At 34.9% G+C, this 27,781-nt stretch overlaps 2 protein-coding genes and 1 long non-coding RNA gene across 5 annotated transcripts; all 3 read left to right on the top strand.

Moving 5' to 3' along the window:
• The first annotated feature begins 224 nt into the window (after positions 1–224).
• On the top strand, positions 225–3,298 carry LOC132311802 (pentatricopeptide repeat-containing protein At5g04780, mitochondrial). The gene is made up of 2 exons (XM_059809906.1): positions 225–2,864; positions 2,976–3,298. Exon 1 carries the CDS (start codon positions 710–712, stop codon positions 2,564–2,566), a length of 1,857 nt encoding a protein of 618 aa, XP_059665889.1. The 5' UTR covers positions 225–709; the 3' UTR covers positions 2,567–2,864; positions 2,976–3,298.
• Positions 3,299–4,826: 1,528 nt separating this feature from the next.
• LOC132311798 (replication factor C subunit 1) lies at positions 4,827–26,308 on the top strand. Of its 3 annotated transcripts, XM_059809902.1 has the most exons (23): positions 4,827–4,898; positions 5,054–5,127; positions 5,351–5,473; positions 5,969–6,586; positions 7,061–7,128; positions 7,331–7,406; positions 7,494–7,555; positions 7,641–7,789; positions 8,044–8,186; positions 8,299–8,487; positions 8,615–8,736; positions 8,832–9,039; positions 11,684–11,737; positions 12,051–12,220; positions 15,322–15,412; positions 16,164–16,345; positions 16,493–16,532; positions 22,290–22,414; positions 23,971–24,043; positions 24,127–24,219; positions 24,300–24,546; positions 25,625–25,684; positions 25,913–26,308. In XM_059809902.1, the coding sequence occupies exons 2-23, from the start codon at positions 5,125–5,127 to the stop codon at positions 26,053–26,055; spliced, it is 3,039 nt and encodes a 1,012-aa protein (XP_059665885.1). In that variant the 5' UTR covers positions 4,827–4,898; positions 5,054–5,124; the 3' UTR covers positions 26,056–26,308. The 3 variants fall into 3 exon arrangements, with proteins under 3 accessions (XP_059665885.1, XP_059665886.1, XP_059665884.1); XM_059809903.1 differs by having other exon boundaries at positions 4,834–5,127; positions 8,050–8,186; XM_059809901.1 differs by having other exon boundaries at positions 4,834–5,127.
• Positions 16,548–18,849, top strand: LOC132311801 (uncharacterized). The gene is made up of 2 exons (XR_009483110.1): positions 16,548–18,576; positions 18,673–18,849. It is a non-coding gene; the product is annotated as an uncharacterized LOC132311801 (long non-coding RNA).
• Positions 26,309–27,781: the final 1,473 nt, after the last annotated feature.

Below are 27,781 nucleotides of genomic sequence, written 5' to 3'. Positions count from 1 at the left end.
TTACCAGAGGTACTAATCTACTGGGCTACCGAGACATCTGCTGAACTTAAATTTCTAATCAAAGGCCATTATATTTTTACAAAATATAGGTTAAATTCTCATTTTCTATTTTGTTATTACAAATCATGTAAATAATTATATTTATTTTTTTAATCATTTGTAATCAGTTCGCGCTATATTAATTTTGGTCAGTTTATCTTCTATGCTGATACATATCTATAGGTTTACATGTATATAAAAATTACACCACCTTTTTTTTTCTTTCGTCGTGAATTGGCAAACCTATAAAATCATATTACGAGTTAAGCAAAATAAAAAAAAATAAAAAAAATAATAGAGTCCAATCAAATGGTAAACATTTCATTCTTGATCTCTTCACCTTTAGATGCAATTCGATATAATTATAACATTCGGTAATTTGAAATTAGTAGTTGGAATTAAAAAAAAAAAAAACAAAAGTTTGTTTAAATTCTGAACAATTTTTTCTTTTCTAAAATTTAATTTTAAGACACTAATAGTCTAATTCTATGTTTTTTTCCCTAAATGGAGGAATAGTCTAATTCTATGTTACCGAACATAGTAACACTTTGCACTCTCAAGTTTTAAAAACCCCACCTCTTAGTCTTCGTAGTGTTTTTTCATAGGCAAATAGATGGGTTAGGTCAGGAGCATGACATAGCATGGGCTTTAACACACTGTATATGATGACATGAAAGCTCTAAGGAGGTGTATGATTCTATCTCATAGTTTTGATTTGCACTACAGAAATTTGTCAGCTATAGCCAATGTCAAACTTGACTCACAAGACCTTGTTTGGGTTGGTACAAACACAACCCAAGTATCAAATTTACAAAAAGTTTTGCAAGAATGTGCAAGAGAAAGGGCACCCATGGAAGGAAAGGCTTGTCATGGACTAATTATTTGTGCTGGGTTACAAGAAGACACTTTCACATCAAACATGCTCATTAACATGTACTCAAAGTGTGGGCTTGGTGATTCCGCTCGCAAGGTGTTTGATGAAATGCCTCAAAGAAGCCTTGTTTCATGGAATACCATGATTGGTTCGTATACCCAGAATAAGAGTGAAGAAGAGGCTCTTTATCTTTTCATGAAGATGCAAAGAGAAGAAACCCAGTTTAGTGAATTCACTATTTCGAGTGTACTTTGCGCTTGTGCTGCAAAATTTGCCATATTTGAGTGCAAACAGTTGCATGCTTTTGCGCTCAAGGTGTCGATTGATTCAAATGTATTTGTGGGCACTGCTTTGCTTGATGTCTATGCGAAGTGCAATGCAGTTGAGGATGCTATCCGGGTTTTTGAGAGCATGCCTGAGAGGAATGCGGTCACATGGAGTTCAATGGTGGCAGGATATGTGCAAAATAAGCTTTATGAGGAGGCTTTAATTTTATTCCATAGAGCACAAATGATAGGTTTGGAACATAGCCAGTTTACTATATCTTCAGTTCTCTCTGCTTGTGCATGCCTGGCTGCTCTGATTGAAGGGAAACAGTTGCATGCGGTATTACATAAAGCTGGTTTTGATGCAAATATTTATGTAGCTTCCTCTCTAATTGACATGTATGCGAAATGCGGAACTATTAAAGAAGGTTACGTTATATTTTCATGTGTAGAAGAGAAGAATGTTGTCGTATGGAATGCACTGGTTTCAGGGTTTTCTAGACATGCTCGCTCTATAGAGGCTATGATTTCATTCGAAAAGATGCAGCAGATGGGTGTGCGCCCAAACGAAGTAACTTTTGTATCTGTGTTATCTGCATGTGGTCATATGGGATTGGTCGAAAAGGGACGGAAATATTTTGACATGATGATAAAAGATCATAATTTGTCACCTAATGTCTTTCACTATTCATGCATGGTTGATATTCTTGGTCGAGCAGGGTTGATTCATGAAGCTAAGGAAATGATAGATAAAATGCCATTTGATGCTACTCCTTCCATGTGGGGATCGCTTTTGGCCTCCTGCAGGATCCATAAGAAGCTTGAGTTTGCTGAAGTTGCAGCTCAAAAATTGTTCGAGATTGAGCCTAATAATGCAGGAAACCATGTCTTGCTTTCAAACATATATGCCGCAAACAAAAAGTGGGAGGAAGTTGTAAGGGCTAGGAAGCTTCTTAAAGACAGCAAGGCAAAGAAAGAAAGGGGAAAAAGTTGGATCGAGATTAAGGATAAGGTACACACATTTATGGTTGGAGAGAGAAACAATCCTAGAATTGCTGAGATTTATCTGAAGTTGGAGGATTTACTGGAAGAAATGAAGAAGCTGGGTTACAGAGGTGAGACTGAACATGACTTGCATGATGTGGAAGAAAACCGAAAACAGGAACTTCTGATGCACCATAGTGAGAAACTAACTCTTGCTTATGGGCTAATGTGCTTACCTTCTAGTGCACCAATACGGATTATGAAGAACCTCAGAATCTGTGGAGATTGCCATTCTTTTATGAAATTCGCTTCAAGTATTACAGGGAGGGAAATCACCGTTAGGGATACAAATCGGTTCCACCATTTTAAAAATGGTTTTTGTTCTTGTGGGGAGTTCTGGTAGTCTGTTTCGTAGCATGGTGTCTTTTGATCTTTGATCACCTTTTGTAGATTACACATCCCACCTCTTGCTTTAGGTTCGGATTTTCATGACCTAAAGGTTTTGAAGGCTAATTTCATTGCTCACTATCCCATATTCAGAGATCAAAGATGAATTCTTATCACAGTGCTGCAGGGATTTGCTCAAGGTTGTACTTTTACAATAAAAAAGTTCGAACCGTGGTTTCCAAAGTGAATGCAGGAATGACAATACTTCAGGTGGTTTGCTTAAACCTCAGAGGTGTCTTAAAATGAAGTCCATGGTATGTGAATAAAAACCGAACTTCAATTTTCACTTGGTTTGAATATTTGCTGTGGTTTTTTCTCAATAGAACTTGATTTTCACAAAAGGTCTGTGTGTGTTGTGTGTGCAGGTGAAGGTGCTCTCTTTGTCTCTCTCTGCAGTTGGAGTTCAGCTACCAACATAAGTCATACAATCCTTCTCAAAATGTGTGACGCTCTCACGCTCCGTGCGTGTAGCGCTCGTGTTCCTACCGTTTGACTTAATTTTGCCGCTTTACGTGACTTAGTACTTCTATGAGAATAGCAAATTGGGTTTTAACTTATGTTTATATCAAAGAACTAGTATATGATAGAGGCTTAGTATTTACATCTATAAAAACTAAAGAGAGTTTGTAATTCATTTATTCAAAGTGAAGAGAATTTCATTGGGATGCTGCAGCTTTAGAGCTTTGTTTGTGAGAGAGTGATTATCTCGTTTCTTTCAGCTTTCTATTCTTATTCTTTGTTGTTTCTTATATATCTATCTATTCCTAAATTAGACTAAACTGTCTGTCGTGGACTCAAACAAACCCTCATGGTTTAATTTGGTCTGGTTATAACGATTATTTGTGGCATTCCCTAACCGTCAATGAAATGAACTTTTAAATGGTAAAATATAAAACTTTTGATATTATAAATTTTTAAGGGATATGCAATTATTAAATATATAATTCTTAGTTGTGCGATACTAATAAGTAACCAATATAAATATAGACTTCCCTTCGTTTCATATTAGATATTCACTTTTGATTTTCTAACTTTTAAGGGGATACATACTTAATTTTAAAAAGGAAAAATATACAATTAATAAATTATTTTGTTTTAAAATTATCAAATTGTTCCTTTAAGTTTACATTTGTATACTACTAAGTTTAGAGATTATCGAAGACTTTAAATTGTGTAGGACAAGAAATTTGGACAAATGAATTCGATTATCAATCCCTTTTTCGAGTCTCAATTCGAATTGAGACGGGTTGCAGAGTGTGTACCTACCCGCATCTCCCGATCAATTTATATTTAAAATTTACTATATTACTCTTATATATATACTATGTAGATACACAAAAATTACGCTTATATAATTATATATATAATCCTTTATTATTATTATTTTTTTTTCCCAAAAATCAAGCAATTTATAAGGAGCCTGTAGAATGAGAGAATTGGGCAAAGGAAACAATAAAAATACAGGAATGGTCAATTTGGGCAATTTGATGTCCCAATGCTTACAATTAAGTGATTAACCCACAAGTGAAAACAATACTCACTTTTGCCCTTTACATCCGAACCTCACTGCTCTTCTGAAGAAATTTAAGATAATTTTTTATAATTTTTTTTTTCAGTACTATCAAATATTTAATCATCATCATAATAAAAATATATGATTAAAATTTAAATACTCCGTAATATTCATTTATATATTTATTATTAATCAACGAATTTTAAAATTTATTTTTTTCAAGACGAATTAAATTGATATCCTATTAAACTGTTTTATAATAGAGTGAGTGACTTGCCCCAAGCCGGCTCGTTCCCGTGTGAAGAAGGAGGACCTTAGTCTTGGGTTGGTTCGACCTTGCAACCAAAAATTTATCAAAATAAATTCGGTTGGTTAATTTATAGATTGTTTAAGATTTATGTGAAAAATACATTCTAAAGCTTATTTAATTGGATGAAAAATATATTTTTATTTTTAAGTATTTAGTTGTTATTTATAAATAGAAATATATTAAAATTAACAAGAATAACATATTCATAAACTTTCAACAAATCATTTTACCAAAATAAAAATAAATTTCTAGTAAAATACTAACAAACAGAGCCAAAATAGAAATTTAACTACTCCGTAAAATACAAATTTGAGACATATTCTATAATAAAAATATAGAAGGTTTAACGAGCGGATCCAAGTAAATTTGTTTAACGAGCGGATCGAGAAGGCCTAAACCCGTTGATTTATCGAAAGAATCCCAGGACCAAGAGGCGCGCACTGTCTCCTCCATCACTACGCTGCCGTACACTCTCTCTCTAAAATTTGGCCTCTTGAATCACCGCTATAAACCCTTCCCCTCTCTCTCTCTCTCTCTCTCTCTCTCTCTAAACTTGCATGCATATGTTTTTGTCATCTTTCATTTAATTGGGTTCTATTCGATTCATTGCTGTTTTCCAGTTCTTGTTTTGGGGCAAAATTGAAAGAATCGATTGCCACATTGGACTACAAATTAGCAGTGAAATTCAAACATGGTGAGTTAGGGTTTATACTTATCCATATGCATATTTATCTTGAATTTCATTACAAAATTTTATATTGCTTTAGGATTCCACAAATTTGGATTTAACTCGTCTTGATTTTATTCTGGGTTTTTCTTTTTCTTCTTTGGATGTAGTTTTAGAATTTTTTTTTTCCTGAATTATGCTTAGGAATTTGTGATAAAAGTTTTGATTTTATTGTCTTTGTATTTATCAGTCAGATATTAGGAAGTGGTTTATGAAACAACACGACAAGGGTAATGGCAATGCACCAAAGCTTGCGAAACCTGCAACACCAGAGAAGAAGCCTTCACAAGCCACCTCACAGCCGGAGAAACCGGTCAGTCTTCAATTCATGCTCTACCTTCTATTTTCAAGAAAGACATTTTTTAATTTTTTATTTTATGCTTTTGTATTCAAGAAAGACATTGTTATTATTTTTTTTTATAATTGCTTTTGCACTATATTTCTATGCTCTACCTTATATTTTCAAGAAAGACATTATTATTATTATTATTATTATTTTTTATAATTGCTTTTGCACTATATTTCTATGTTCTACCTTCTATTTTCAAGAAAGACATTTATTTATTTATTTTTGCTTTTGCACTGTATTTGTATGTTTACCTTCTATTTTCAAGAAAGACAATTTTTTAAAATGCTTTTGCACTATATATCTATGTTCTACCTTCTATTTTCAAGAGAGACATTTTTTTTATAAAAATTTTATAAATGCTTTTGCACTGTATTTGTATGTTCTACCTTCTATTGTCAAGAAAGACATTTTTTTTTAAAGCTTTTGCACTATGTTTCTATGTTCTGTGGGGTAACCCAGGTGCAGGGTGGGCAAGAAAGTTCAGGCAGAAGGAAAACTAGCAAGTATTTTGATACTGATAAACAAAAGCAGAAAGATGAAAAGGAAATGGAGGATCTCTCGGGAAAAAGAAAGGTTCGAAAGGGTGGCGAAGATTTATCTGGTGATGTCAAACCTTCACCTGCAAAAAAACTTCACAAAGCTGAGGAAGATGATGACGACGACTTTGTGCTGCCAAGGAAGGGGTCAGATAATGTCACCCCTAGTAAGAAACTGAAGAGTAGTGCGGGTAAGGGAATCAGCCAGAAACCTGTAGATATGGAAGAAAGTGATGAGGATAATATCGAATCTCCTCTTAAATCCAGTGGCCGTGGTGGAAGAGCTGCTTCAGCGGCATCAACTGGTGGAAGAGGCAGAGGTGGTACGGGTAAGGGAATCAGCCAGAAACCTGTAGATATGGAAGAAATTGATGAGGATAATACCGAATCTCCTCTTAAATCCAGTGGCCGTGGTCGTGGCCGTGGTGGAAGAGGCGCTTCAGCGGCATCAACTGGTGGAAGAGGCAGAGGTGGTGGTGGAGGAAGAGGTGGATTCATGAATTTTGGTGAACGAAAAGATCCTCCACATAAAGGAGAAAAGGTTACTATTCTTGTTTTTAGCATTCTATTTTTTAGACTTGTTAACTCTTATTCTGATTTTCAATCTCCTGGGAAGCATTGGACTTTAATGCTGAATCTCCATTGTGTTCACTTTTGCTTGTTTTTTTCCCTCTGATCCATTCTCCTCTTGTATCTTAACTTCTCCATGTTACATTTCTTCTTCCATTGGCTTCCACAGCCTAACTCTCACTTTTATGAACCAATTACACACCTGCAATGCATCACCATAAACCAGTTTCAATACGGGTACTCCACAATGAAGCCAACAAATTGTTAAAGAATCAATATACTACATGTAGATAGATTATATATTGTGTACCTGACTTCTAGTAAGTCCTGTTTGTTTCACGAGCATGATATTCATCGCGTATCTGTTTATAACATCTGCATTAGTTAATTAAAATGATCATTTAAATGATGATTTTGAAATTAAAGTATCTCTTATGCATGTCAGGAAATCCCCGAAGGTGCCTCTAATTGTTTAGCTGGTATGACTTTTGTAATTAGTGGAACACTTGACAGGTATTTTCATTTATCTCAGTAAAGGATGCTCATTATTTTACTAGTACAAACCAAGAGAAACTTTGAGATTGTTGTGTTATGTACCTTGATGACCTCCACCTCTAATGTATTACTGCCTCTCGATATTCATTTATCATGTTGGTCATTTAAAGTTAATATCAAATAATCTTGAGTTCATCTTGAAATTTTCTGCTATTTACAGTTTGGAAAGAGAAGAAGCAGAAGATTTGATTAAACGCCATGGTGGTCGTGTAACTGGATCTATCAGCAAAAAGACGGTCATTTTTATTCTTCTCTCTTTCTTTGAATAAGATTAAGCCTATTTCTATTGGATGTATTTAATATATTAACTTGTCTCTCTACAGACTTATCTCTTATGTGATGAAGATATCGGGGGCCGGAAATCTGCTAAAGCGAAAGAGCTGGGGTTTGTAAAACTCATTGATATATGTTCTTTTTCATTCATTTTCCTTTTTCTCATAATTTATTCCTGTCTTCATTTCCTTCTATAGTACTTCCTTTCTCAGTGAGGATGGATTGTTTGATATGATTCGTGCATCAATTAAAGAAAAAGCGGCTGGACGAGAAGAAGCAAAGAAACCTGTTGATAAATCTGTTGCATCTCCACCTAAGAAAAGCTCACAGAAAGTAGAAGTGAAGAGTATGTCCTAGATAACTCTACTTCAATTGTTTCACCTTCAAACTTTATTTTTTGGTTGATGATGGTTGTGTTGGGCCTCTTATAGTGAGGCACAAACAGGTGTTAACTTGATGTAACATAGTTGGGTTCCACCTCCATATCATTTCCCCTTTTCTTTTCCTTCTTGTTTCCTTTTCTTCTTTCGTGACTTTCATCTTCTTCCAAAACTATTATAGTTTTCGATGATATTATTAATCAGCTCTATTATTCGTCAGCAAAAGGTGTACCTTCCAAAGGTTTGAAACCTGGTGTCTCTCCTGCTAAGCGGAACGATCAAATTACGAAGCAAGCTTTGTTGCCATGGACAGAAAAATATAAGCCAAAGGTTCCAAATGATATCATAGGAAATCAGTCACTGGTATGTGTGTCACTATCTTGCCAGCTTTTCTTTTTGGGTTGAAATTCTTTATATGTGGGTATATATATTTGGAAGCTTTGTTATTAAGATGTCCTATTACATTGATGTGCAGGTGAAGCAGCTTCATGATTGGCTGACGCGTTGGAATGAGGTGTTCCTGAATACTGGCAGTAAGGGAAAGGGGAAAAAACAGAACGATTCTGGCGCTAAGAAAGCTGTTTTATTGAGTGGTACGCCTGGTATAGGGAAGACTACATCGGCTAAGTTGGTTAGTCAGATGCTTGGTTTTCAGACGATTGAGGTAGTGTGTTTTCGAAAATATTTCCTTTTAGCAGGAAATCATCTTGATCATTACTTCTTAAATATATATATATTTTTTGTATGATCCTGTCTAAATTTGTCAGATGTGTATTCCATTTGTCATTTAGGTTAATGCTAGTGACAATCGCGGAAAGGCTGATGCCAAAATACAGAAAGGAATAGGTGGAAGTATGGCGAACTCTATAAAGGAACTTGTTTGTAACGAAGCTCTGAGTCTTAGCACAGATAGGTTAGTCTCTTTTTATGGTTTCTTGCTTGCTTGTATCAATCAAACAGTACATTTAATAGTATTTTTACTTAGTTAATTGTTGTCTAATATTGTAGGTCAAAGCATGCAAAGACTGTGCTTATTATGGATGAGGTTGATGGCATGTCTGCTGGAGATAGAGGTGGAGTGGCTGATCTTATTGCTAGCATTAAGATGTCCAAAATTCCTATTATCTGCATTTGTAATGATCGCTACAGTCAGAAACTAAAAAGTCTCATGAACTACTGTTTGCTTCTTAACTTCCGGAAACCTACAAAACAGCAGGTCTGTTTTTTCTTATTTTATTTATACTTGCAAATACTGTTTCTTTCAGTCTTTCCTTTTTTTTTTTTTTTTTTTTTCCCCTTCTTATACGGAGTAATGAGTAGACTTGACCTTTATGATTATTTTTTTTCTTTGCTGTGATCAGAACTTTGAAATTTCTTTTATTTAGAATCTGTAATTGATTCTAAATAGAAGTTAGAATATGCTGCTGGTTAGTGATGCCTGCTTGAAGTCTCTATTCATGGACGTCTTGATCTTTGAGTGGTATCAAAATCAACTTTTAGGATGACAATATACCTTGCTGGATAAAAGGGTTTAGATAAGTAGAATTAAGTGCTAAATTTGATGTTTGGAGGAAAGCTTTAAGGTAAGTGGAAATAAAACTGAATGTATAAGGTGTCACTTTAGTAAATAAAATGCAAATAAGAATAAAATGAAGTTTGAGGATCAAGAGGTACATAAATTGTACGTTTCTGTTATTTTGGCTCAATAATTCATGTTAAAGGAGAAATTGGAGATTATGTTATTCATAGATCAAGGTAGGATGAATTAAATATAGGAGTGTGTCTAGTATATTGTATGATTGACATATCCTGCTAAGATTGAAATGGAAGTTGTACAAAACAGCTAGTAGACCAGTGGTACTTCATGGGACAACGTATTGGGCTACTAACAAACAACATATACATAAAGTGAGTGGCAGCACTGTGAATGTTGAGATGGATGTGTAGCAAGGCAAGAAAGGATATAGATTAGACATGAAAACGTTTGTGAAATGGTTGAAGTAGCACTGATTGGAGATAAAATGAGAGTAAATTGATAGAAATGGTTTGAACATGTGCAAAGAAGACCACTAAGTACACCTATTGGGAAGAGTGACATGAACCACAGTGAGCGTAATGCTAGGGGAAGGAGAAGACCAAAATTAACATGGTTAGAGTTGGTATGAAAAGATACGATAGCATGTGGTTTGACTGAGATTATGAGTTTGGATAGAGTGGAAGGAAAAACATGATTCATGCAACTGATCCCAAGTAGTTTGGAAATGGCTTATTTAAGTTGAGTTGAGTTGAGGACTTGAGCCTGTGTATGCTTTGCTGGATCATTCACAGACTGTGCGCCTAATGTTATGCCCTAAAAAGATCTTTGTCTAGGGACTCCTTACTTTTAATTGTTCCAAAATAAAATAAAATAAAAAATACTTTGTGCACCTTTACTGAACCTTTTGTTGCCTCAAGTATGTTTCTGTAGTATTGTGTTGTCAAATTGGATTAATAAGTAATCTTACTTCTATTGGTTGATACTGGTCTTATCACTTATGACATGATTTTTCTTTCGTATTTTTCTTAAGGAAGCATTTTGCATAATCTTTATTATGATGTTAAGGTTGTCTTTGAAATTTTTTTTTTTTTTTTTTGTTATAACAAGAGTGTAAAATTTTAATTTTCCATGTGATTGGTGACTTATTCCACATCAAAAGTGCTTACTACAGACTGGCTAAGATCCGTTGATCTGCTGAAAATAACTAATTAGGTTGTTAATTTGCTAAAAGAATTGGTGGTTTTGTTTGGCAGTTCTAAATTTCTAACCAAATTTGACATGATATGAACCAATTAAGATTCCATGGTATATGTTATTTGCCGATGATTTTGTTTTAATCGATGAGACTAAGAGGAGTTGTCAAATTGGAGGTTTGAAGGGAAACCCTAGAATTAAAAGGGTTCAAGTTAAGTAGAAATAAAATTGTATATATGGAGTGTAACTTTAGTAAATCTAGAAATACAAATGAGGATGTTGTGATGATTAAGAATAAAGTGTTATAAAAAGTGAACATTTTCGTTATTTAGCATCAAGTATTTACAGTGAAGGAGAAATTGGAGCTGATTTTAATCATAGAATCAAGGCATGATGGGTTAATGGAGCAGTGCATCTCGTATGTTATATGATTTGCTTATCCCCTTAGGATTGAAAATAAAATTCTATCGAACAACTATTAGACTGGCTGTACTTTATAGGACCGAATGTTGTGGAACTAGGAAACAACATATGCATAAAGTGAGTGTGGCTGAAATGCGAACGTTGAGATGGATGTGTGGTAAGACTAGAAATGATAGAATTAGAAATAATCACAGTCGTGAGATGGTTGGAGTGGCACCAATTGGAAATAAAATGAGAGAAAATTGGTTAAGATGGTTTAGACATGTGCAAGGAAGATCTCTAAGTGCACTAGCTAGGAAGAGTGATATAGTCCACATTGAGGGTAATACTCGGGGAAGGGGAAGACCAAAGTTAATGTGGGTAGAGTTATTAAGGAAGGATGTGATAACATGTGGTTTCACTGAGGCCATAGTCTTAGATAGAGCAGAATGGAAACATAGAAATCATGTAGCCGACCACAAGTAGGTGGGAAAAAAGGCTTTGGCTGTTATTGTTGTTGTATGAACCTTGGCTAAATACTACTGTGTATTGCTAAATCTGATAGATAGTCATGGTTATCTTTAGCTAACACAATATATATCTGTGCATGTTTGTAATTAACATAATGATGTTGGAGTTACGAGGAATTTTTTCTGTTCTATAATGCATTTTGTGACGATTAATGTGAAATATTCTGCGACTTATGTTTAGATTTGGTAAATGACAGATGGCAAAGAGGTTAATGCAAGTTGCAAATGCAGAAGGCCTTCAAGTTAATGAGGTAATGCTCTATTTGGAACGGCTGTTTCATTTTCTCAAGTATTAGTTTTTTTTTATTAGTCATTTTCTTAAGTATTAGTTTGAGTTTCCATGTCTGATAGATGTTTATTTTTGGTTTTATCGTTTCTATTTAACCATGTTTATTATAGGAATTTTGATCAAATACATTTCTGCTTATCCCTTAATTTTTAATCATTCTTCTTTTACCTAGAAATAGAAAAAGGTTTGTAAGTGCCATGATTTTTTTATTATCTTTTTTTGTGAAGCATAACCGTTTCTAGATCTTTTGAGATGTTTGGTAATTATATTTTTAGATTGCGCTTGAGGAACTTGCAGAAAGAGTTAATGGAGATATGCGCATGGCTCTGAACCAGTTGCAGTATATGAGCCTCTCATTGTCGGTCATTAATTATGATGATATAAGACAACGCCTTCTTAGCAGTGCAAAGGATGAAGATATATCACCCTTCACGGCTGTTGATAAGTATGAATTTTTATTATAAAAATTTTTACCACTGCAGTGTTGCTGCATGCTGTTTCCTGTTTTCTTTGCACATTTCGTTGTCTTCTTCTGTGATATTACTGCTTACTCTTTTTTTGATTTATCAACAAGTTCTCCATTCCTATATTGTGTTCCGGTAACTTATTATGGTTGTTGGTTGAAATTGTCTTTCAGCTTCTGCAGTCTGCTTTAAACTGATTGCAAAGCATTGGCTGCTCATTTAGTTAGCATAAGCTTTCTAAATGATCAATCCATCTAGGTAGGGTATGGTTCCCCAATTTAGGGATGGCAACGGGGCGGGGATTCCATTCCCCATCCCCATCCCCGATGAATTTTTCAATCCCCATCCCTGCCCCCATCCCCGCTTAAAATTTCGCCACCTCCCTGCCCCCGCCCCCGCCCCCGCCCTAGACTCCTTATCCCCATCCCCGCCCTGGCCCCGGCCTCATAATTTTTTTTATTAAAAGAAAACACATTTTTTCTTATTTTCATATATATAATAAATCTAATTTAGTAATAAATTATTATATGTAAGGGTATATTAGTAATTTCACACTTAATCGGGGCGGGACGGGGCGGGTTTACCCCATCCCCGCCCCGCCCCGCCCTGGCGGGGATTCATAATTTGCCCCCATCCTCATCCCCATTTAGCTAAAAGGATCTCCATCCCCGCTATAAACGGGGTGGGGCGGGGTGGGGCCCCGGCGGGGATGGAGAATTTGCCATCCCTATTCCCCATTTAGGTGAATTGAACTTTTAGGTTACACAATCTTCTCTCATCATTGCAAAAATTAGGATTGAATTCCTTGAGACAATCTCTATGAGCATTATCTATATATATATATATATTCTGGCAAGTAATCTCTATGAGTAGATTGCACTCATTGTTTATGATAAGTTGATTTGGATTCCTTCTTCTCACGGTCGTTTTGAAGTAAGGTCTTTGTTCTTATGTTTGTCTAATTTTGCACCCTCTGATTTTCCCTGGAAGACTATATGGCGTTCTATGGCTCCTATTAGGGTGGCTTTTTTTGTATGGACCGTCGTTTGGGGTAAGATTCTGACGATCGATAATTTGAGGAAAAGGGGAAATTATTTTGTTAATTGGTGTTGCATATGTAAGCAGAATGGGGAGTCAGTTGATCATCTCCTAATGCATTGTTCTGTAGCGCACGACTGTTGGAATCTTTTTCTTGGGCTTTTTGGCATGTATTGGTAATGCCACGTTCTACTAAGGAGCTGATTCATGCCTGGAGAGGTTGTCGTGTGGGTAGAAGTGTTTGTGATTATTGGAGATCTGTACCACATTGTATTTGGTGGTGCATTTGGAGGGAGAGAAATAGTAGAATGTTTGAAGGAAAGGAGTTTTCTACAGCGACACTAAAACTTGTTGTTATTCGTTCTCTTTTCAGTTATGTGAACAGAAGTTCCTGTTCCTCTTCTGATGATTTAATTTTTTTTTTGGATTTTTTGGGGCCTTAGTTCCCGGTTTCTTTTATGTCTATGGGACGCGTTCCCCTATTGAACGCTTTTTTAATTTATTATTACTTATCAAAAAAAAGAAAGAAGAAAATACTAGACTTCCACTACTCCTGTTATTTGTCTTTTCTTTTGTAACCGGGAAATCATATCTGCTCTTCATAAATATCATGAAAAACGTGCATACTTGCACAAGCACATGCATAGAGACTCACATTTAGGGAATGATTGAGTGGGGTGCCTAGAAAAATTGATCTCTTTGTTTCAGTATTGTTGATACATATAGATGTGTGATGGTAGCGAGCCCTTGACTTGTTTGTGAGCTCGCATCATCGAGCTATGGTATTAGGCTATGTTACATGGATTCAGGTACGTGTGTCGGGTAATCTACATGCTGGACACATCAAATCCTCAAATAGAAGGACGCATGGACACTGCTAAATATTCATATTATTTAATATATTTATTTAATTTTCTACAATAACATAATGTCTTTTTGTAACATAGCATTCAATATAGACATTTCACTCATTTTGAAGCACTAATATAATAAAACTGAATTATAGAATATGATTTTGAGGTGCATGTCCCACCCAAAGTGTCAGATACATATTCCATACCCATGTCTATGAGTATTGTGTCCCGACATGGATACTTCACCTACTTTGAAGAGTCCATTTAACATAAGTATTAGGTGTCTTTAGGTTAGTGTCATTCTCTGTTGATTTCCAATTGTGTAAGTAATTTGCGGCCTCTTACTACCACAGTTGATCCTAATATTTGCAAGCCTGGATCACTTAAATGTTACTGTAGTTCAAGTGTTACTGTAGTAGGTTCAGTACACCTACTGTGATCCAATCATTAATTGCCTGTGTTGGTGGTTGTGATTGTCCTTTTGTGTTCAGAATTCTCAAGAAGTTGGCAATGATACCCAGTACACACCATGACTTACAGAAGTATGGGCAAGTATAGCGCTGCATCTTGCATCAGCGCTTCCCTTTCACTTTAATATGTGTGAGAATATGGCTGGTGCTTAAAGATATATTTACTTGCAGCACGTGGATAATCCATGTTTATAATTATGCTGTATGGACTCAAAAACCTGTCTTATGTACTGGATTGACCAATAATTTGGTTCTTGAAGGACTGTTCAAGCATAAAATACGGTTCTAACGGTCTTCCTGGTTTAACTTATGCTTTGTTCGGTAGGATGGAAGAGGGGGTGGAAGAAGGGCGAGGAAGAAAGGAAAAAGGCAGAATGGACATTTGCTTGTCCATCTTCTTTTTACCCATAATTGGATTGATGGGAAGGAAAAGGAGTAGCCTTTTCTCTTTTTTACATTTTAACCTTTCAAACAACATCTTTATGGTTCAAGTGCATAATGATAAATAGAAGTAACACCCCGTTCCTTTACCTTTCCTTTCCCGCTCAACCAAACATATGGACGGAAGGATGGTTTCTTTCCAGAATTATTATTTTCACTCACTAGTACCTTGTTTTCCTCTCAATTTTTTATTTCTTCTGCCAAACAGAATTTTACTTTCAATGGTTTGTTTGATTTATTGAAGTGTACTTCATGCTGACTTACTTTTTGCTATTGTAGGCTGTTTGGCTTTAATGCTGGGAAATTGAGAATGGATGAGCGGATTGACCTAAGCATGAGTGATCCTGATCTTGTTCCCCTTCTTATCCAGGTAATTCTGTGCTTGTTCACATGTTAGGTTTATGATATTTAAAATACCATATTTATCTAATGGTAATCCTACTGCAGGTTGAAATGGCTTTCTAATGTTATTAGTCAGCTTTCCCTTAAATGCTCAACTTTTATTTATCTTATTTTTTGGGGGTTTGGTCTGCTAGTATTCATATCTATTTCATTTTTCGGGTTAAGATTCAGGGGCTCATATCATCGGTTTCTACGGTACATTATGTTATACATTAATTTTGCTTTCCCTTTTCATTTTATTGATATGATATTTATTCCGTAAATTTATATCGACTTATATGTGGAAATAAATGAAAACACTTTCTTGCCCTTGGTTTACTGAAGTTAACAACTACTGCTTATGTTGGATAATTATATCAGTGCAGATCTTGTCATTTTCTATCATTTAGCGTAATAAATCTGTTTTAACATGGCAGGAGAACTATATGGTCTGCTAGTATTCATATCTATTTCATTTTTCGGGTTAAGATTCAGAGGCTCATATCATCGGTTTCTACAGTACATTATGTTATACATTAATTTTGCTTTCCCTTTTCATTTTATTGATATGATATTTATTCTGTAAATTTTTATCGACTTATATGTGGAAATAAATGAAAACACTTTCTTGCCCTTGGTTTACTGAATTTAACACCTACCGCTTATGTTGGATAATTATATCAGTGCAGATCTTGTCATTTTCTATCATTTAGCGTAATAAATCTGTTTTAACATGGCAGGAGAACTATATCAACTATAGGCCAAGTTCAGTTGGCAAAGATGATAATGGGATGAAAAGGTTGAGCATGATTGCTCGTGCTGCTGAGTCCATTGGGGATGGGGATATAGTTAATGTACAGATTCGAAGATATCGACAGTGGCAGCTCTCTCAGACTGGCACCCTAGCATCTTGTATAATTCCGTAGGTTTTATCTTGTCAGCTCTGAAAAATGATGAATTCCAATATAAATTTCTCACTTCAATTTTAGTGTTCTTGATTTGTTTTACCTACTAAAAGATGTTGATTTGTCTTTTTTTTTTTTCCCCCTTTCTTTTTTTTGGTAAACAGTGCTGCTTTATTACATGGGCAAAGAGAGATACTTGAACAGGTGATGGATGTCAATTTTGTGCAGCTTGTATCTATATATTTTCTAAATTTTCTTTGGTCTTTTGGATCAAGTGTTTCCTTCAGAATGCTATAACTATTCACACAGATTTGCTGTATTCATCTTTACCTCAGTACCTTTCTCGAGTTCTCCTCCTTCAAATTCTTCTTTTCTTTCAACGAAGTTCTTTTTTGTTATTGAACAAGTGGTTGCTGGTTCCTTTTTTATGAATAGTGCATGCTTGCAAGATTCTTAATAGGTGCAGCTCTTTTTATAGAATTCTTATATTGTATTGTCCACCATAAAAAAAATTCTAACAATGTCATCTAGATAATGGATCAGGAACAGCTGTTTAATTGTTTAGTGAAATGATGTTGATCTAAGGACCTATATTGTATGTAGACTTCATATTAGTGAATCATTTTTGTCAAAGGTGATCTGACATGGATTTGGGTATGCGATAGGGTGTAAGATATGTTCTGATGTTTGCGGTAGTAAGAACTTGTGGAGCATATTCTCAGCTGACCAGAAATTGCATATGATATCTGCCAAATATGCACATTCTTTGCTTGAGTATTGCAAGACTAGTTAAGTACCCATATTGGTTTGTATCATGAGTCCTTGTTATCACCTTTCTTACACTTCCATTTTCCTCTTTGGTCATAGTGTGGAGCAGTCAAGGTTAATCCGGACCTTAAGTAGCGTACATTCTTGTACCTTTGATTATAGACGAAGAAGAATTAGAAGCTTGATAGCTGAACCTGAAGCTTAGGTGCACATATGCACTGTACAGTCTGTACCTGTATACCAAGGACGTCTAATATAGGTGAACATATGCACTGCATGTACCTGTACCTGTATGCCCAAGGATGTCTCATATCCTAAATTTCCCTTTCCCTTCAATTTTGTGTTCAAGAAACCTATAAATTGATAGCGGTGGAATTTTTGTTATTCCAGTTTTACCCTTGCTTTTTTCACATTTGTTTCCATGTATATTTATATCTACATTTATATATTTATTTGTATAATGTCAAAGGTCAGGCTTGACTTCAGCGTTTCCCTTCCAACACCTCGTATTGACAGGACAAACATTGGTAATGACCATCTGATAGATTTATTTGTATGTATCATAATTCATAATGTCTCCTATGCATACTATTCCACCCTAAGCAGCACACACACTGGACACGGATAAGTGGATTCAAATCATTAAAAAGTAGGACGCAACATGACGTGGAGTCATGGACACAACAATAATTTTTTAGTTCTATACTTAATTACATAATTTAGAAGATGAAGTTATGCAAATATAGCTAAGATTAAGAATATTTGCTACTACCTCCTACTTTGTCATCACAATTATATTCTTGTCATATATGAAAGTGTCATTGCATGATTGATTTGTGATGACCATGTCTACTACGTCAATTTTTATTAGATGATTGATTTGTGATGACCATGTCTACTACGTCAATTTTTATTAGAGACGCTATGGGGTGTTTTCTCTGTGTTTTTATGTTTTATAAAGCTTGCATTTGGGAGTGTTAGTTGTGCTAAATGTCTGATATATATATATATATATATATATATATATATTTCTAAATTAATCACATAGATGAAGTGTTGGACACATGTCCAAGTGTTGGTGTGTAATACCCTGCAATTTGCAAAAAAATTCTTTTGAGGTGGTAGTGGTGTAACAGGAAATGTTTTATGAGTTCATGTGTTGCTCCCAGGACATTGGCTTGCTTATTTCTTTTTATTTTATTATTAAAGAGACAATTGTTTAGATATGCAAGACAATAGCATGCACAAGGGTTGTTAACCACATATAGCACTCCTAGAGACATTTGTTGCAAATGTTTAGATATGCAAGAAAATAGCATGCAAAAGGGTTGTTAACCACATATAGCACTCCTAGAGACATTTGTTGCAAATGTTTGCTGACCTATAACTTACGGGAGTTAATTGACCATGACTCCACCCACGAGAAGTATGTATTTATATCATAAAGATAAAAGAAGTCAGGTTAGTAGGTATATACAAGGTTAGAATGTATTTATATTTATACATGCATCGGCTATGGTATTACCTTTTATTTTATTAACTAAGCAGTTGGGCCAGGTTAGTAGGTATATACAAGGTTAGAATGTAAATAAAGAGAAGACATGGGTTTGAAAATAAAATAGAAAAACCAACGGGCCAGTGGCCTAGCGGTATCAGCCTCTTACTTCCCAAAGGGAGGTCAGAGGTTCAAGTCTCAGAAGAGACAAGTGTGTGTGAGTACCAACTAGGAAAAAAAAGAAAATAAAATAGAAAAGGAAGATTCTAGGGTGACAAGTGTTACTAGCAAAAGAGTAATTAGGGTGAATAGATTGTGTCCTGTCACACCTAGAACTTGTGGAAGGCTTCTTCCCCTTTGCATTGTATTATGTTACACGCTTAGCATATCTATATGATATGGTATAGACACCTGTACTAGTATGATTATTGTTATTGAATTGCTAAAGCTTACAAAGGAAGCTTTCCTAACCATCTGTGCTGAAGTATAATATTTGAAGAGAGAAGTAAGAAGGAAACCAGTAAGCTTAGCATCCAGCCAGAGAAGAAAGAGAAAGGAAGAGAGTTCTTGGCTGAGGGGAGAGAGAGATGATTTTAAATTTTTTAAAAAGATTTTGTTCTAAGATATCAAAATTGAAATATGATTGTTGCTTTGTGAAAATATTGATTTAGTTCTGAAATTCCTTTCCTAAGGATCTGGAATTGTTTAACCATGAACATAGCCTCCTTGTGGAAATTTGAGCTGAACACTAGGGCATTGGGAGTGCTATTTACATTACTTCGTTAGTTGTCTTTGAAATTTTGAGATATTGAAATATTCTGAAAAACGAACTCGTGGAATTTTGTTTGATATAATTTCGTTTAGTATTGAATTTTCAATTTTCTATGGAAATTTGAAGTTAAGAAAACAATTCTGTTATGCAAATTATTCAGGGTAGAATTTCTCCACATCTCCACTGCTTGTGATATTTTGTGCAGATGTCTTTGCGTGAAAAATTATTCAAGTGCATAGAAATTGCTTCCATTTGTAGCAAATCTAATTTGACTGATCAAGTGTTTCGTTGGAACTTGGAACTATATGGTAACTTTAAAGTATTGTTTGTTGAAGTCCACTTGGCTTTAGTGTCAGTCAATTTGCATTTATTTACTATTTTCTATGGATTTTAGAAGATAGATGGCTTCTGCTAGATATTTTGTGATAGCTTATTTTCAGGAAATTTTCTGTATAATCATAGTTTAATTTTATGAAAGTTTACTTGTTGTACCTTGACACATAACGCACTTTCTAGAATTTTACTTGGCTATTGAATTCGATGTATTTGATATCTAGTAAATTTACTAATGAAGTATTGATGGAAGGAGAATGATTTGCTCATCGGATTTGTGTACGGTTACTGAATTTGGTATTTGATTGTGTTTTCCACTGTGTATGTGCCTTGGAATCAATTAGGTAGGGTAAGAGTTTCCCTTAGGTTGAAAGACTTTAAACGGCGCTGGCCGTTACGATTCTTTGCGAATGATGAGTGAATGCATTTGATTGAGTAATTTAGGAGTTTGGTTAGGAGCCCAATAAGTGTTGAACATATTACTGGATGGTTTCTCACTAGTCAATGTTGTGTCAACCTCATGAATTGCCAAAGCTAGCTACTTGTTTGAATCTGTGTTACCTTCAAATCAATCAGATGACCAGTTTATTTTAACTAAGTTTATGGTTTCTATCTTTATCAAGGATTTCAAACTCTTATCTTTTGAAGCTTTATCTTTTAAATGTTTTACTGAACCAACGTCAACATTCAAGTTTGACTCCGGCACCTTATGATATAGACATTGCAGTTCCTTTGCTTAAGATGGAAAACTGTGAAGTTCGGTTCAGAAGGGGGTAAAACAGCTTACATAGGAACTCCTGATTTCTCTAGGTTTTCAAGCTTAGGGAGATTGATTTTTATAGTGTGTAAAAGTATGACTTACATTATGTTGTCCATTGGGAACCAAATCAGTTTGAGAGTGCTTGGCATAAGTGAATCTGCCTTAATCAAGTTACTTGACGCTATTGAAAATTTAGAGGATCCTGAAATAATTAATGCCGTGATTTGTAGTTTGCAAAAGTTAAATTTCTAGTAGTTTTGGGAGATTGTTCTCTTTGAGAATCTTGAGATTAGATTTTATGGATATTTATTTCCTACCAACAAGTATTTGTGGGCTTTGTCACTTCGAATCCTTTGATTAGCAGGTCTGTAAACAGGTAGACTGAAAGCGTTTTTAGTATTGTTAGTGTACCCAGACTTAGAGTTGTTTTTTTTAATGGTTCGTATAATTATTGGTTATGATTTTGGCTGGTCCCATATCTTAATGTCATATTTTTACTGTGATCTTATTTCAGTAAGCTATGTGGATCCCTTAATTTTTGAATGGCGTAGCATGTGCTACTTGGTTATATAAATGGCTAGCTTTGGTCACTTATTGTTGTGAAGCAAACTTAGTGAGATTATATATTTGCAATAGCCATGCTTGATATCTTTGAGTGGGAGAGATATATATGGTGGAATTAGAAGTTTAAAGGATAGATTGGGCAGGCATTTTTATATGAATAATTCATGAGAATTGAGGTATACCTTGGATTTTAGCAAGGAGTGATGAGTAGTAGTTAGGAAGTCCTTGCACTTTTTATTACTGATACAAGCTAGCTTGAGTTCAAAATTAGTATATCTCTGTTTGATGACTGATAGGAAAATTTTGGGGAAAAAAAATAATAATAATAATTTAGGAATAGTAGCAGAATGAGCCTCATTGACAAATGCCTAGCTTTATAATTTTTGCGTCTTTTCATATTTACTTTTATGTCATTCAGCTCTTGTTTTTAACATATTTTTTTTTGTGGCAAATATTTCATTTTTTTTTGTTTGTTTTGCCATAGCATTTGTAGAAAAAATGATAGTAGCATTTCATATAGTTGTACATAATCACGTTTTCTCAAACTTTACAGTTAGCTTGCCCTACACTACCTTTCTTGCCACATAAGATTTCATCCCATTTACGTCTAAATGCCTCTACTATATATATATATATTCCTTTTTCTTGTCACATAAATGCTTTTGAGCAGCGTAGTATTAAAAAATTGAACTTAGAGAAAGGAATTTTACTCAGATTGACGTGTATAGCGATGTTGAGTATGCAATGCATTATAAATTAATTTTCTTCAAAACATAAAAAATAGAGTTCGTTGTTTATATTGAGATGTTTAGGAAATTATTGAATAAAGTACTTTGCTGTTATTAGACGAATCTATGCTTCATTTTATTGTTGGTATGATTAAATGGATATACCTCTTGACACATTGTCTTCCACTAGGTGCTTTGTTTTTGGTGTTATTTACAATATCAGTAATCAAACAGTATAATCAATATTAAAAATGTTCATTTAGTTTTTCAAGCTGTTCCTTTGAGGATTCATTTTTGAAGTTCTAGATTATATAATGGTTATTTTTTCCTGAAATTTCATTTATCTTTCTCTGACCATTAAAGATTTATTTTAGACAGAGAATACAATATTTTTTATTTATTTATTTTTCCTGAAAGGTATTTTTGACATTGAATATTGCTAATCAGTTTTCCTCAAGATTTTGGGTATAGTCTCCGAAGCAAATATTTTGAATTTTCTTACAGTTATCCTTAATGCTACTAGCTCATTTCATTTTTTCAGGGAGAACGCAACTTTAATAGATTCGGTGGGTGGCTGGGAAAAAATTCAACAATGGGAAAGAATTTTAGGCTTTTGGAGGATCTGCATGTTCATCTTCTTGCTTCTCGTGAATCTAACTTGGGGAGGTATCTGCATTCTGTTTTCTGGTTATAACTTCATTATTTAGACGAACATGTCTTATTTAATGCTTCTGGTGGTTACTTCCAAAGCACCCAGCATTACTTGGATAGCATTTTTTAGGTCTCTCTATTGATATTGTTTGGGTTATTCTAGGCAGTATCTGAAGTTCAAATTTCTGAGTTTTTGCAACTTCTAGTCACAAGTTCAATTTTGCATTCCACAATAGGCATGATGATAGCCAAACAAAGTTTGCTGTGTGTGTATATGTGTATTTGAGTTTCTGTTCATTAAATTTTTTGTGAATTGCCAAATGAGGGAGGGATGTGCATGGCACAAGTATGGAGTACATGGACAAAATTGTTTGACATGGCAAATTCTTCCGGAGGGTGATGTTTATACTCAACAAGTGATTCCTTACTATGATGGAGGAGCTGAAGAGTGTTGGTAACTACATACTAGTTGTATTATCTTAAGGTAAAGTCGACTGTCGACCATAGAAGTAATAATAAAAAATTGTGGGAAGCATCTCTGTCGTAAGGGTTTTGTATTACTTTATCTTTTAGTTAAATAATTGAGTAACACCACCCATGTAGAGATCCTTGATATTACCCATATAAATAATAATAAAGTTTTAATAAATGATAGAAATGAGAAAAGAAGGAAAGGAAAGGGTGGGGGTAGCATCTGTGCCCTATATTAATTTTTGGTGAATCTAAGACATTCATTGGTTCTATGCCATTATTTTTTAAGTGTATATGATGTAAGTGAGATACCTTGTTCAATTAATTAAGAGGTTCCTTGAATGGGATAAATTTTATACTGTTACCTTTGGAAAGGTGGTGGAGCCTTGGAGGCGGTGCTGTATGCTTCTAAAGATATCATGACATGTCATGATGTGCCGTTGTCTGAATCTGTGCAGTGGTTGTGCCCCATATTTTGTATTGAGAGTAGGACTTTTTTGTGGAATTTGTTAATTTTGTTTAGTTTACTTTTGTCACTTACAATTTGTGAATTTAAAAAAAAATTTAAATTTTTTTATAAACGTCAATTTTCTTTTTCCTACTGATTCTTGTTGTCAAGGATGCTTGAGGGAAAAACTTGCAATATTTTGAACAGCATGATTTTACCCTTCGGGGTCAATTCGTTCTCTTCATTCTTTCCTGAAGTCATCTTGTCAACTTTTATCGTTTGAAAGAATCCAGAAATGATGGCGCTTTGGTGTGTTTCTCCTGATGTAGCTTGATTATGAACTTGTGATTCTGTTTGTACTGTTCCATTTTTAAAATATATTTATACAGAAAGTGTTTCGTTTTACCATTAGAGACTGAGTTGACTCTTCATCTTTGAGTGTTTGAAAGAATCCTGAAATGTTGGTGCTTTGATACGTTTCTCCTGATTTAAAGCTTGGTTGAGAACTTGTGATTCTTTTTGTAATTTTCCATTCTTTTATTTCATCTTGTTTCAATTTTGAGACTCGTATTCATATCTTTTTGCAGCCTGAAGGCTTTCTCGTTCCACTTTTCTTGCAAACTGCTAAATTATTCTGTTCTGTTTGTTGCAGGACAACATTGCGAGTTGATTACCTCACTCTTTTTCTGAAACAGTTGACTGGTCCACTCCGAATGCTGCCTAAGGTTTGAAATTTATTATTTGTAATAATAGCATAATATTGGTTTTCTTTTGAGCACCCATCATATCCTGTGGAATTAATCATTAGGATGAAGCTGTGGAGAAGGTTGTGGAGTTTATGGATTCCTACTCTATAAGCCAGGAGGACTTCGATACTATTCTGGAGCTATCCAAATTTCATGTACGCCATGTACACTCTTCCTGTGTCTGATGACAGTTTTTGATACTTCTTACTTATTTGATTAATTTTTTATTCTTCAGGGGCACCCAAATCCAATGGATGGCATACAACCAGCTGTCAAAGCTGCATTGACGAAGGCATACAATAAAGGGAGCAGCTCACGTGTGGTTCGAACAGCAGATTTAATTACACTTCCTGGAATGAAAAAAGCCCCCAAGAAGCGGATTGCAGCGATGCTAGAACCAGTGGACGATGGGGTAGCAGAGGAGACTGGTGACACAATGGCAGAAAATGAAGAAGACAACTCTTCAGACACAGAGGACTTCGGTACATTTCTTCCTCAAAGCCCCGTTGTGTTTGATCTGCCTTGACATAATCCTGTTACAACTTAACATAATCAATACAAAGCCTGGTTTTTCTGGAACACTTTTTAAAGCTTCTTTTTTCTCTCATATTTCGAGTGATGTCTCTTGTGCTTTTAGAAATTATATACCGTTGTTGGCTATTCTGTGCCAAGTCAAATTTTCTCGTGATGGCTGTTTTAGTAATTCCAGAAAGGGTGATAAACTGAATGATAATTATCTCAAGGCAAATTCTCTTATGATGGCTGTTTTACTAATTCCAGAAAGGGTTGTGAACTGGACGGCTATGGCCATTTGTTTTGTTTGTTCTTTCCCCATTTTTTCTTTTTATTCTCGTAGTTATTTGCAGCCAGTGTCTTTACCTCTTTTTTTTTGTTTTATTTTTATTATTATTATTATTATTATTATTATTATTATTATTTATGTTTGTCCCTTGATCAGTTGATATTAATATTTGTTGTTGGGGGATACGGATTTAGGTTTGTTGTTTTTTAAGTTGCCATTGCTTATTTAGATTATGTTTACATAGCTGTGGTCATTATTCAGTCATGGCGAGGATTACCCCTCAATGTTATAGGATATCCTTTAATTTTTTGAGCTCGGGCTATCAAGCTTGGGAATCAGTTTGAGTCTGAGGGCAGCCACTTCGTGCAAAAAATACTGTGTCTTAGGTCCCATGCCTGGTCAATCCTTGCCAGCATCTTACATTGGTGGGACTAACAGTGACCTTTTTTATTATTGGGTATCTTATTCCATAGTAGATTGCGATAGTGATCAGGAGGAGTAGGGAAAAAATGTTATATGCTCATAACAGGACTTGGAAAAGTTTATGCAACTTGGGGCATGGCCATACATTTACATCATGCGGGATGTACATATTAGCACAGACTGTACCATGTTTTACCTTGGAAAAACCTTTTATTGCTACAATCATCTTCATGTCTTCTCAGTATAATGATATATAACTTTTAAACCAGTATGATTGAAAATTTAAGTGTATTGGTTTCTGTGATTTTATTTGTTTCTTGTTCGTGGGTTGTCAGGAGGCGCCGTTGACGGTGAGAAAAAGCTGCAACTGGATCTCCAGAGTCTTAATTCAAAAGGTTTGTGGTATTTTCTTTCTATTTAGGTGTTGGAAATCACTTGCAACTTTTACTGCAACTCTTTTCACTGGTGTTTTCTGTATACTGTCATAATTGATGGTGTTTTTTTTTTTTTTAAACACACACGCTATTTTTGCCCACGCCGGGGCTCGAACCCCTCCCCTCTTCTTTGAAGATGGAGAGGTTATACCATAGGTTGCTATAATGTTTATGACTAAATTTCTGCAGGAATTCAAGTAGATGTAGATTTGAAGGGTTCTGGAAGTACAAGTGCCAAGAAGGCACCGTCGGGCAGAGGAAGAGGAGGTTCTGTAGCCACGGATAAGAAAGGTGGCCGAGGATCTGGTGCTGCTGCCAAGAGAAAGAGATGAGACGTGGTGGTAGTAAAAATGGGTTTTCATTAAAACCAGTTGTAAGTAGTGTTTTCTCCTTGAACTTTTTTCCAGTTGCCTGGTGGGGGCTTGTATGAGAAATGGAAGAAAATCGTCCGACAGCATCTTTTGAAGTGTGTGATATATATTTTTGTAAAAAGAGAAGGGTGTTGTGCAATTATTCGACCATGGCGTGGTCGGACGCAAGTGACATATATAATGCCCCGGCAGCATCAGTTTTGTTTCTCTTTCATCATCATTTTTCCTATCTTCTCTCTCTACCAGGGTGTTTAGCTGTCTGCAAACGCAATAATCTGCTCGTCTTGCATGTACTCTTGAATGCTGAGGACTTTCGTCACTCCAGCCCTCATGTTAACTCTTTACGCATGTGCTACAGGAGGCTCCTATACGGGGGATGGGAATGAATTTTGGATGTCATTGAAAATTTCAAACGATGTTGGACATTTCTGTTTTTGTAACGTAGCTCTAAATTAAAATACAAACCGAGCCAGGGTCATGTGGTCTGTCTACGTTTTTGTTTTTTTTTTTTTCAAACTAGGCTTTGTTTGGATGTAGTAGCCCAATCCAGCGCAAAGCTTGGGTTGGGTTGTTCCCAAAACTTGAACATGCCTGGGCTGGACCTGAGTTTTGGTACTAAGCAACCCAAATAATCAATCTTTAAGTAATCCAACTTGATCCCTTTGGGTTAGAAAAGTAGTTGCAAATTTTTTCCTACGCAGAAAAGCAAATGTTTTCCTAAGGGTGTGTTTGGAAAGTATTAGTAATGAGAGAAAAGAAAAGAAAAGAAAGGATAGTATTAGTGAGAAAAGAAAAGAAAAGAAAAGAAAAGAAATGATAGTAATAATTTCTATTTGTGTTTGGATAGATAGGAGAGAAAAGAAAAGAAGTGATATTTATTTTTGTTTGGATAAGATAGAGGAGAGAAAAGAAAAGAAAGGATAATAGACAAATTACTTTTTTACCCTTTCATAACCATGGGACTTGAATGGAATAATAAATCTGTCTATTGATTTGTGGAGGATAATTTTGGCATTATCAAAATACCACTAAAATCACTATCCTTTTTCTCACTATCTCTCCCCATCTTCTCAATTTTGAGGAGAAAGCAAATAAGAGATAGAGAGGGATAGCTATCCCTCCCTATCTCTCCTTATCCCTCCACTTAAGTTACTCAAACACAAAGTTACACTATCCTCTCTTTTCTCTTCTCTCCCTATTCCTCCAAATCAACCCTACTAAACACACCTTAAATGTCATCTATAGCCTTGTTGTAGCAAAAATGAGTAATGGGAAACTATTTAAATCTAGACTGATAATTATATTGGTCACAGGAGTTAATTTTTGCGCTAACACATTTCTCTCTCTTCCTCTTCGTTTCTCTCTCCGGTTCTTCATCAATTCTCAATTCTTCTTATCTATCCTTTCTCACGAATTTTATTGGTCAAATTTCTCTTTTATAATTAATTCTTTTGTCGTATGCATATATTTAAAGTATTATAGAGAGAAGACCCAAAATTAATGTAAAAGAGTTTTTTTACGGTAAGTAAATATGCACAAGCGTTGCCATTACAACACAGTTTCTTTTTGATTTTCATATATAAGAAACAATAGTTGAAGCTTTTATTATTATTATTATTATTATTTTCTTTTTTGGTTTTGTGCCTTCCGTACTTGCAAAACATGAAGAAATTTTAATTTTTTTTTA

This window comes from Cornus florida, unplaced genomic scaffold, assembly GCF_030987335.1.
Source record: "Cornus florida cultivar Cherokee Brave unplaced genomic scaffold, ASM3098733v1 CherokeeBrave_3.0.0_Hap2_Chr06, whole genome shotgun sequence".
NCBI lineage: Eukaryota > Viridiplantae > Streptophyta > Magnoliopsida > Cornales > Cornaceae > Cornus > Cornus florida.
Note: the sequence above shows the minus strand (reverse complement) of the source record. Positions and strands in the feature narration are given on the sequence as shown.

Coding starts and splice junctions, on each gene's coding strand:
- LOC132311802 (XM_059809906.1), top strand. CDS start 710: ATGAAAGCTCTAAGGAGGTGTATGATTCTATCTCATAGTTTTGATTTG.
- LOC132311798 (XM_059809902.1), top strand. Junction 16,346..16,492: donor CTAGCATCTTGTATAATTCC/GTAGGTTTTATC, acceptor TTTGGTAAACAG/TGCTGCTTTATTACATGGGC. Junction 24,220..24,299: donor TGGAGCTATCCAAATTTCAT/GTACGCCATGTA, acceptor TTTATTCTTCAG/GGGCACCCAAATCCAATGGA.